The sequence below is a fragment of the Fistularia commersonii genome, chromosome 2, assembly GCF_037954325.1.
Source record: "Fistularia commersonii isolate RoL2024-O1a breed Wild chromosome 2, RoL_Fcom_v1.0, whole genome shotgun sequence".
Classification (NCBI taxonomy): domain Eukaryota; kingdom Metazoa; phylum Chordata; class Actinopteri; order Syngnathiformes; family Fistulariidae; genus Fistularia; species Fistularia commersonii.
The window spans coordinates 16,258,803-16,270,530 of NC_141285.1; the positions used below are offsets into that span (position 1 = coordinate 16,258,803).

The 11,728-nt window shown below is 40.2% G+C and overlaps 1 protein-coding gene across 2 annotated transcripts in view; it reads left to right on the forward strand.

Moving 5' to 3' along the window:
• Positions 1 to 11,367, forward strand: part of parga (poly (ADP-ribose) glycohydrolase a) — a 29,644-nt gene extending 18,277 nt beyond the window's left edge. For both annotated transcript variants that reach the window (XM_086170553.1, XM_086170561.1), the window contains 5 exons: positions 7,081 to 7,159; positions 7,339 to 7,447; positions 7,969 to 8,074; positions 9,276 to 9,404; positions 10,005 to 11,367. In XM_086170553.1, coding sequence (XP_086026679.1) covers positions 7,081 to 7,159; positions 7,339 to 7,447; positions 7,969 to 8,074; positions 9,276 to 9,404; positions 10,005 to 10,186 — 605 coding nt within the window. In that variant the 3' untranslated portion in view covers positions 10,187 to 11,367. The remainder of the gene's footprint in view (positions 1 to 7,080; positions 7,160 to 7,338; positions 7,448 to 7,968; positions 8,075 to 9,275; positions 9,405 to 10,004) is intronic.
• Positions 11,368 to 11,728: the final 361 nt, after the last annotated feature.

The window sequence follows — 11,728 nt, forward strand, 5'->3', positions numbered from 1 at the left end:
TTTTTTTGTAATGCTTAGAAGGCTTTTTCAGATAATATTTTCCACAATGAGGTTTGGTATACCTTACAGGCATGGAAAGGTGCTGGAGACATTTGTATGAATCCCGTGAATAACTTCATTTTCTGTGACAAGACATGTTTTCAGTGGGCTTTACTGGAATTATTCACTGTTTTTAAATTGATGACTAGAACTTCCCTGTCTCTTTAATGCCTTATATCATAATCTCAGAATTTAGCCTAATTTGTCTGACATTATCAGGTCCTGACCTCTTTTGAATACAGGGCTTTTTGAAATGGAGCATGTAACTGGTGAGATGAATCGTGGATCTTAAATTTGCTGTATGATTAATATAGTGTATTTACAGCGTTAGAGGATCTCAAATACTCAGTGTAGTTATAAAAATACATTTTGCCATTAATTAATTCATTGTCTATATGGCTTGTACTGTACTTAGGGTATTGGGGTGCTGGAGCCTGTCTCAGCAGTCTCAGGCAAGAGGCAGGGTACATGCCAGACACTAGTTGATTGCAGGGCCACATACGACAATTCACTTGCTCATTCATACATCTGGGCAATTTAAAGTCTTAAATTAACTTGTGGCAGGAAACCAGAGAACATGGCAAGACTATGGAAGCGCCACACAGAAAGTCCCCAGGTCAGGATCAAACAAGGGACCTTCCTGCTTTAGGGGGGGGAGTGTTAACCACGTTACCCAGATTTGTACTTTTGATGTCAAATTTCATTGATAGAAATTTTTTCCTCACCCTTTTGTTTGTGTTCTTGTCTGCTTAGTCCTTATCAAAGAATTATAGAAAAAAGAAGACATGTTTGTTGCCCTGCCACTTTGGTTCTGATTTTAAGGTTTTTGTTGTCATTCCCTCTCACACCCCCTTTCCTGCTTTCTTGTCTGTCTTTCACTGTCTGCCTCTCTTTCTTACACACACACACACACACACACACACACACACACGCACACACATGCCCTCTCTCCCTTCTCTCTTAGCTGTCTATCGTGTCTGATGATGACGCTTGCTCCAAGGGGAGGTTGGGGGAGCGGGTCAATGTTGTTGACATTGATGCCATTGATGTGGCTGTAGAGGCCGATTTCGGAGCCGCACACTTATCCACAGATGGAACAGGCATGCCCTGATGTTGGGTCTGCCTGCTGGTATAATTTTGCATCTGTTGTGATCCTCCTTTGAATGAAGATGTTGTGGATTTGTTCAGCTGTTTTGTTGCAGGTAGCTTACCAGGTTGGTCCGTGAAGTGCTAGCGCCTCGAGGTGGCCAGGATTGATGTTAGAGCACCTCAGGATTTTTTCTGTAACATCTTTGTAGCGCCTTTTCTGGCCACCAGCAGCTTGGTTAGAGTTGTGTAGTTGTCAATAGAGGACTTAGTGTGGGAGTTGCTGTCAGAATGTCTGTGTGGGGGATCTGGTCTTCCTAGGACATGTTGAGAATTTTTCGGAGACATCTAATATGGAACATTTCCAAGTTGTTTATATGACGTTTATATGGAGTCCATGTCTCAGCCCCATGAAATAAGGTGGAGACACAGACTGTGTTTTAAACTGCCACTTTGGTTCTGGTTTTAAGGATTTTGTTGTCAAAAACTCTTTTTCGGAGGCTCCCAAAGGCTGATGAGGCTTTGCTGATCCGGTAGTATATTTCATTGTCAAGAGAACAGTCTGCGGAGAGTGTGGAGCCCAGGTAGGTGAACTGGTGTCAAGGCTGAGTGGACTCCCATTGACATGGAAGGTAGCAGGTAAGGGGGACTTGGTGCAGAGTTTAGCCACAACCTCAGTTTTCTTGGTGTTGATTGGAGATCGAAAGATTGGTATAGCACTGAGATGGTGTCCAGAGCTTGCTGCAGATTCTGAGCTGTATGCCAGGACAGCACAGTCATCTGGATACTCATGGACCTCCTGGCAGGTTGATGTCTTTGTGTGAGCCTATAGCCATCGGATATGAAAGAGGCTACCGTCGAGGCAGTATTTCAGGTCTACACCATTGTTGTGCTGTAGGGTGCGGAGGTACAGTTGGGTGATTGCTGAGAGGAGGAGTTTGAGGAGCACTGGTGCCAGGACACACCCTTGCTTCACCCCAACATTGGACTTGAAAGGCTCTGACTGGAGTGCTCCCATGACAACTCTGGCTTGCATTCCATCGTGCAGTTGTTGCAGGATGGCGAGGAACTTGGGTGGCACACCAAGTTTGCAGTTGTTTCCAGAGCATATCACTGTTTATGGCCTCAAAGACTTTTCTGAGGTCAATAAGGCAATGTAGCGGTCTCTATGTTGTTCTCTGCTTTTTTCAAGTAGCTGCAGTAGACTAAAGATCATATCAATTTGTGTATCTGGACTTCCAGAAGCCACACTGCATTTCAGGGAAAGTACATTCTTGGAGAGCATAGTCTTTGCAAGCACTTTATTGCAGGAGTGATATTACCTGACTGTTGCCACAGCCTGCTCTGTCCCCTTTCTGCTTGTAGAGGACAATGATATTGACATCCCTCCAGTCCCGGGGTACTTTCTCAATTGCCAGATTTGGGTGATCAGGATGTGTAAACAGCGTGTTAGAAGATAACCTCCATGTTTGAGTACCTCTGCTGGGATACCATCAGGTCTTGGGTTTTGCTGTTTTTTTAAGATCCTGATGGCCTTGCATGTGTCTGAGAAGTGTGGCAGGGCATCTAGATGTTGCATCTGAGGCATAACTGGCAGCTTGTCAAGAATGTTCGGGTCTACGGGGTTGGTGTGCTTGAGGAGACTTTTAAAAAGATTGGCCCAGCGCTCGAAGATCTCTTGGTGGTCCTTGAGTTGTCTTTCTCTTGCAGCAGATCGGACAGGAGTGGAAATCTGTTTCCTTGGACCATATAAAGCTGCTGATGCAGTTGGGATCCGACCATGAGATGGTTGGTCCAGTACTCCGCCCCACGCATGATTCTAGTAATTCGTCATGTCCTGTCTGTCCCTTTGGCGAACAATGATATAGTCCAGAAGATGCCAGTGTATGGATCTGGGAGGTTGCCACATGGTTTTGAGGCGTTTTTTTCATCTGAAAGGTGGTGTTTGTGACAAGCAGCTGGTGTTCTACACACAGGGATAGTAGCTGGTGCCCATTGCGGTTCATTTTTCCTATACCATGCTGTCCAATGACCTTATTCCAGATTAGATGCTCAGTACTCTCTAGCATTGAAGTCACCCATAAGAAGGAGTTTGTGGCTGGGATTCTCTGGATGCCTGCATCATGATGTTATATGTTATATGTTTGATGTTATATTGTGCAAGCTCAAGGGCTACAACAGCTGTTATTCAGTGAGGCCTGTTGGTTGGTTCTGGCATGTCCAGAAGGGAATATTCCAGGTGGTGATGTGCAGATGTAAAATCTTTTTGTTTTTCGGCCGTAGTAAGGGATGCTCTGATGGCTGCAGTGAGCCATCTAGAGTTTGGGGGAGCAGACAGTTTTTGGACCCCCTTTTCCAGGTCTTTCCCTGTCAGGGGTGATCAGTGTTTAGCTGCTCAGATGGAGTGAAGGCTGCCAAGGTGGTGAGCTGCCCCATCCCGCAACACAATGACCATCACTCAACTGCCGCCTGTGCATGGTTTGGCTAGGCACTCCCAGTCACATCCTTTGCCTGTGCCTGCCATTCCACATCGCCACAGGGCTTTGGGGATGTGGGGGGGATGGATGGAGCAAGGAGCTTGCACAAGGGGAAGAGTTTAAGGTGAGGGTGTGGGCGTGCAGTCCTCACTCTCCCTGTTCTTTTTCTCTAGCAGAGTAGCTTCCAGTGGCATGAGAAATTCACAGCAAACTTCACTCTGGTTTGAACTGCAGGGGAACTGCCGGTAGTCTGGTCTGCTGGGCTCTGCCTATTATCTGTCCCCATCTGCAGATTTGTGTTCAGGGTTTACTCCCCTAGCCATCATACCGTCCTGGGTTTACCTACGTGGCAGTGGGGCAGTGGGGCAGTGGTTGACACAGACATCTCTGGGGACCACTGCAGCTCCGAGATATCTTACTAATTCAGCCTGGGGCTGCAAGGCCCCAGTTTCCGTGGGCTGCCACAAGGAGGCACAGTGGGGGTCATGGTGAGGGGGAGGCTATGTACTGACCACAGAAGACTTACTTACTGCTTCCTGGACCCCATCAAGGGCGGTCAGTGGCGGAAGCTTAAGGAGGGAGATTGCAGGCATCCTTATATGCAATGGCTCACTTAGCAGACTACACTAGATGCGGCACCACACCCTGCTGAGCTCTCAGCCAGCTCACAACACACACACACACACACACACACACACACACACACACACACACACACACACACACACACACACACACACACACACACACACTAATTTACTTAAATCTGCCAAACAAGAGAAGGAGTTGTTCAAGTATACACACCCAGTTAAGATTTTCTCTTTTTTTCAATGCTTGCAGTTGTCAAAGAATTCAACATTTTGGTAAAAGGCATATATCTGGTATATAGGAAACATGCATATCAGTATATATGTTGATATTGTTATTTACCACAGATCGTTGAAGTGGATCAGTGTTTCAAATGAGTAGCTCTATCATTTCACAGAAATTGTGGTGAATACCTTAGTGATTGTAGTGTTTTTAAATGCAAACAGTAATTTGTCCAGTGTATAATTAATCTTGGCCGTATAATCCTACAACTCTAAAATACTTCTAATAATTAGCACTTTGATCAAACAAGTGTTCCTCTCATCCTTTTCATCTCATCACTTTACCCCTTCTCATCCTGTATCTCCACCTCAATCTAATGGTCACAGGAAACAACAAATGCAATCAAGGACATGAATAGATATATCTTAATACTGATAGACTTAAGTTGATATCATTTTAGATTCAGATACATTAATTGTATGTTCTCCTCTATTTTAAGGATGTAGAAGTTTATGTCTGTCAACAGGATAACATACACGGCTTTGACCATTTTGATTAAGTTTATCTATTCATAAAAACAATAGGACAAGGCGTCTTTAGCCATTTCCATTGTTTCCTCCAAAATAATTCAACATAGATTTATAACCATTGGAGGTACCTAGTATATACTATTTCAGTTCCTAATTTGAGGATAATCAGGAGGTAAGCGCTATGTGTGTGCAATTAGTTTCTGTGGTTTCAATTTTCTCAAGGTAAGAATGTCAGCAATTTGTCAATCAGTTTCATAGTTTTGAAATTTTATAATCAATTTGAGTGAATTAAAAACTACATTATAATTGCTTAATTTCACCTTCATCTAGTAAGCACAGCCAAGATTAGAATTTACCATTTTGTTGTGATTTGGATTAACTTAACTAGGAATTAAAGTATGGATTTGCATTTGGAAAATCAAAACAGGTGTCCGTTCTCTGTAGTACTTTCATCCTCTTGGCATGTGAAATGTATGATCGCTTGGCTGTTCGAATGAAATAATGAAAATAATGAAATAATGTCTGATTAAGCCAAACGATGAACTAAAGGACAGGTAGAGTGTTTGAAATATCCCTGGCCTGTCTGCTCACCACTTTGTGACATTATAAACCCCAAAAAACAAACAAGCCGTTGGAGTCACCACAATTATGCCACAAACACATAAAATCCGTTTTGTTTACTCAGTTTTCGAATTGACTTTATATTTGTTTTTTTAGTATCACGGCAAGTAATGCTATGACACAGGGATTCTCCTTACGAATCATTCGTCTCTTCCAATTCACCTTCAGTGGTTTGTCACTGTCCTCCTCCCTCCTCCCACCACTTTGCCACCAACCCACCAACCCTCCCTCCCTTCTCCTCCTCCCCTCCACTTAACTTTATTACATTTGGACAGAATGGAATTTATACCCCAACTAAGGTCATTCCTCCACTAATGGAATGGGCCATAGATTTATTAAAAACCTGCACAGTATTCCTTGCACGCATGCAATGTTTCCTCTTGGAGACTTTAATTGTCTATCTTCATCTGTTCGTGTGTGTCTCTTAGATTATCTCTGCCTTTTTTCCTTCTGTCTAGTTCTCTGCATTCCTTGCTCTTGAGAAGTATTCGAACATGGGTCTTCAATAGGTCACATCATTTTTTGTCTATAGGCTTTCTCAGATCAGAAGGTAGAGGCTAAGATGTAATCTTGTGATTGAAGCCGGAATGCCAGGAAGCTGTCGGGCTGTTGCCGGGATAAATAAGATTAAGGTGAAGGAGAAGGACGACTGTGTTGATGAAGAAAGAGATATGAGCAGCCTTTTCTGTGGTGTTTGAAGTTGTTGTTGGAAAAATCATTTCACTTCTTCATCAGTAATTATATTTTCTGGTCACCCAGATGAGGTTTTACATAGATGCATAATTCCCTATTACTCTATTGCAGCGTCAGTCTTGCTTTAAATCCATTACAGGCTTATCACTTGGTACATGGTAGTGATAAGAACAGCAGACTATGAAAATCATTCAGTCCTACTATTTATCAAGGGGTTTGTAACTACCTCCAACATAATGCACGACTTATGAATAATAGGCACCACTTTTAGAAAATAACACTATTAATAATGATGAATGAGACCATGAGCACACAGGATCAAGACCTTGGTAATTGTGGTATGTTAACCCTTTGCAAATTAATAGTATGGTGAAATTACATGATATGCAAGAATTCTCTGTTCATTCAAGCAATATGTCCTATTATAGCTGAAAGCTTTTTATTTCAAATAAAATCCCATTCACATGGGAGCTTAAAAAGAACTAAATTTGATTTCTGAAAATAAGTAAATTTTTCACATTGTAGTTTTGTTTTCATTTCTTATATATTCTTATCTTATCAATGTCACAGTTACATCTTGAGTGAGATTCTAAATATCTGGATCAAAAGAGAAACTTGAACTTTTGGGGGGGCAATGTCAAAGTCACTCAGTGAGAATTGACAAACCACGGCTTTGACCATGTCTAACAGTCTCTATAAGAGATAACGCTTTAAAGATTGTGTCAAATATTGTCATTGTTAAAAAGTGGACGTAATTTTTCTGAGAAAAAAAAAAAAGAGTCCCTTAAAATAATTTTACCTGTATTTCTTTCTCTTTTGTGCAGGCACTGAACAGTACAGTAAATATTCTGGCTACGCTGATAGTTACAAGTGGGTATGCAGCCACAAAGACGAGACTCCTAGGTGCTGTTCAATTTTTATTTCTATTTTATTGAACTGCAGTTGAACTGTATCATTTTTTATGCGTATTTTAACATAAAATCTTCAAATCTTCTATTTATTTAGAACATTGTAAGGAAAATTAGTCTTTTAATATCAATCCGTTTAGCCCTCCTAATATTACTATTATTCCTTTTTACCAGCGATGAATGGCAGAGACGATGCACTGAGATTGTGGCCATTGATGCTCTTAAATACAAACACTCCCTAGAACAGTTCTTTCCTGAGAAGATGACCAGAGAACTCAATAAGGTAAGACTGATGCCAAACTGATATTCATGGAATTATTAAATTATCAACATTTTTATGCCCAGATAGATTGCAAATTATTTAATCAACAACAAAATAAAGAAATGCTGGTAAGTCCGTTGGCCTAACTAAGGAAATTCTGGTATACTGGTAGATGATCATATTGCTATCTCATATTGTTGATGTGGTAGATTTAATGTTTTGTGTTTGTTTTTTTTCTACTCAAAGTGTGAGATGTTGAACTTTGACCAAATGTCAGAAACTGTTTGAAATGATTTTGTAAATACTGGGTGATCTGTGATGCCATTAAATTTAGCTAAATGCGACAGCTTTTGTGACCATGTACTCGACAAATACATGATCCGTAACACTCCCCTCATTTTTTGCTGTTAAATCTCTTTGTATTAATTAAGCACAATGTGATGCAGAAGTGTTCTGATGATTTCTTTGCCAAAAGTCTTTTGTAAAAAGTTTTTTGTTTCCCTTCTGTTTTTCACCCTTCTTGTGCTATGCATTTATCCCAGGCATATTGTGGATTCTACCGAAGTAATGCTAACTGCAAGTACCTGTCTGCAGTAGCCACCGGCAATTGGGGCTGTGGAGCTTTTGGCGGAGATAAACGACTCAAAGGTACCATTGGATGAATCACAAGCAGACCTCTAAGAAGAGAGGAATGGGATATGTGTACTGTAGTCACTGACAAATTTATGTTTATTGTCCTCTGAGAATATATTTTGAACGCTAAATCAGATATGATTTTGTACACTTTTTGTATTCCTAGCTTTTACTGTCCTAGCCGCTGAAGCTCAGGTTGAAGAACATTTCAACGCTACTGATTGGCACAGTTGCTGACGGCCTCTCAAACGCCTCTGGTCAATTTGTAGCTTTCCCTAGGTGTCATTCAGCCGTTGCTTCCTTCCTTTAATTGATCAGTTGACGCACATTTATGCTTTCCATTAAAAGGGTGATTGATTACAGTGAAGGGACACCATAAATCCTAGCCCTCTGTGGGGTTACACAAAGTCACTCTTCACAAGCAGGGAACCCTATCTGTCCCCTTGAGTACTTCACCATCGTATATTTCAGCCTGTTTTCAGTGCTGTCGTACAAATTTTCATCAGTGTAGTTCATGTCAAAAATGGTTAAAAGAACAGGTCTAGTATACCGTGCTAAAACAATGTACATGTTATGAGTGTAGATAGACGTTTAGGGATTAGCAAATATATCTGTGCTCATTTTTGTTCTAGACCTGAATGCTTTGGTTTCCTCCCAAGAAATTGTGAGTAGATCCTCTGTATCTGACAAATTGCCCAAGGTGGATATTAGTTCTGGGGACTCCCACCCATCAGCAGTGGAATAAGCACAGCTGATATTTTTAGAAGGAAGTTGCTGTACTTTACATTACCAGTCCCAGCAGTCTCATGAGATGTTGTTACATAAGATGTAAGCCATATTATCATCAGGTTTACAGACCTTTTGAAAATGATGGTTTGTTTTGTATGTTCATTCATCTGAAATCAATATCCAGTCTGTTAAATATTTAGAAGTTGTAAGATCTAATTTGCAAGGACTAAAAGATTGAGTGCTGTTGATAAGGCAAAGCTTTCTGTAATGGATTATTTACTCCTCTGATACAAATTGCCCCTGTTGCTCATGTTCTTTTTGGCAGAAACCATACCTTATCTGGCTTATTGACCAATTACTTACTTTACACGGTTTATTGTCATTGGGCAATTACATGTTTACGGTTCAATCTAAAACTGAGTAATACTAATTCTCGGTAATGGAAAACATTATTTTTGTCTGAATCTTTCTGTTTTCTCATTTTAAGCATTGATTCAGTTGATGGCTGCTGCAGAAGCTGGGAGAGACGTGGCATACTTTACTTTTGGGGATGCCCTGCTAATGAAAGATGTTCATGAAATGCACACTTTCCTAACTGAAAGAAAAGTAACCGTGGGTAAGCTCATATCACAAATTACACTTTTAACACTCAGTTGGCCTTTTCTAGCCTTTATCGAGTGCTTACATTATATTAAATGAGAAAAGGGAGTGGTATGATGGTCTACGCCTTAACCTTTTGGACAGGACTCACCAACCTTCCTGTCCATATAGGGAATGTATGCATAGATATAGGCATGTATTTTCTGTTATTCCACTTCATGGATCATTTCAGTCCTTCAGCCAATCTATTCAGCCTCAGCTGCAAAGTGGATTATTGGTTGGACTGACCCCAGCCTATCCCCTCCCCCCGTTTTCGTTTTTTTCTTCCACTTGCATTTATTGAAGCCTTTCAGAGAAACTCCCCTCTAGCCATCCATTTCCTAAAGTGGAGCAACAGAGAAAAATGCTCATGGCTAGTGAGCATGTTTGTATGTGTGCTTGATTTATAAATTAGCTCAAACAGTCTTACATTTATTTATTTTTTTAATTTTTTATTCTATTTAACTTGCACTCTGACTCTTGTCTTTTTCTCTCAACCATTCATTTTTCTCTTCCCTTATTCATTCTTTGCCCCAAACCTCACACACCTCCACCCTACCCTCCTTTTCTGTCCCAGGGCAGATCTATACCCTCATGAACCAGTACTCCAGTTTAATTTGCAAGATTTCCCGCATGGCTAAAGCTGACGTCAGTCTCTACAGTTTCATCTATGAGAAGGTCTCTTCCACTGTGACTGCCAATGCTTCGGACACTGCCAAGGATTGTGGGATGTCTCCAGTAACGTCAGACTCTCATTAACTATGACAGTGCTGCAAAAAAAGCCCCCCCCTCCCTCAACACACACACACACACACACACACACACACACACACACACCAGTCACCCTCTTTGTAAAACATTTTTCAGGTTTAGAAACCATGTGCATACCATATACAGTCACTCATCCATACCCTTTAAGTTTGTGATCCCAACACACAAACTACCAAAACCCAGTTTTGCCTTTCTTGCTGGTGTTTTTTTAGGAGCCTTGTAGTATGTCACCAAAATGTGGTGATATGTTTGACTTATAGCAATAGTGAATCCTGGTTGCTGTTAGGTCCTTCTTTAACCTATTTGTGATTTGGACTGTTCCATTTTTACCTCCTTATCGAGGATGAAATACAGTGTGGTCATATATTCTTCATGCGCATGGATACTGACAGGTTTTACCATTGATAATGAAGATAATGACAATTGTCCTTGTTTGTCTTGCCATATATTATTTGCCACATTTGATGAGTTCTCTACTCTTCCACTCTTTCTCCCCAACGGTGGTGGTGAGGCTTCTTCATGGTGAGAGGTAACAACAATGCCATATTGTAGTCTATGCATGGGTAACATTTATTTATCAAATATTCTACAAATATACGCTGCCCTTTTATAATCTGTTGGATGTCTATGTTCAACATACATATTAATGCTTATTTTAATATAAGTGCAAACAATTGATACAATTATTACTGTATAATAATCATAGATGAAGCATACAGAAAATTTTGTGTAATTTTAATTGTTAAGCATTAAATCTGGTTTTAAGATCCCATCTTCCTATAAATTCAGTGTTAAACATGGTATCCTTAAAGAGAGAGCAGACAGAATGATTTGCACGCAATATATTTTTATTCATGTTTTTACTTTTTGTGCTGTGGTTATTTTTTGATTGTTTCCTTTATTTTGAATCATGGAGGGGCACTATTAAATGATGATTTCATAAATAGTTAAGAATGTAGATGGATTGTGTAGTAATGTATGTATGATTTTTAGATTATACTCATTATAATTTGTTAATTAAAATATCATGGGGAAATTATGTTTCTGTACTCTTCTCAATGAAGTTGGAATACTGCTTTTTTTTATTAAGAGAAAATACTGAGTTGAACTGTTTTGGGGATCAAACATGCATAGTTTAAGACCGTTTAAATTAAAAGAATGTATCAAGACGCCATGTTGCACCACAGTGGGTTGTTTACATCATGATGATTGAATTATTCATAGATCATTAAGAAAAAATGATTTTATTGCCGTCCCTTCTAACCATTTCTTGGCATCACATACTCACACTTAATTTCATGAAATCATACATTATTCAATCATTTGAAATGTGATTGATTTTTGTGATAGGGTGTGTACCTACAGCTCACACACAAATTTAATTGTGCCTTCAAATATGCCTTATTGGATAAGTTGAGGATTCTAAATAACCTAATGACGTGGAATTCCATAAATGGTGTGTAGGCTTGGCTTGTGTAATTGGATTACACATTATCTGCTTCTCCCGCTCTATGGCTAAACAAGCCGTGG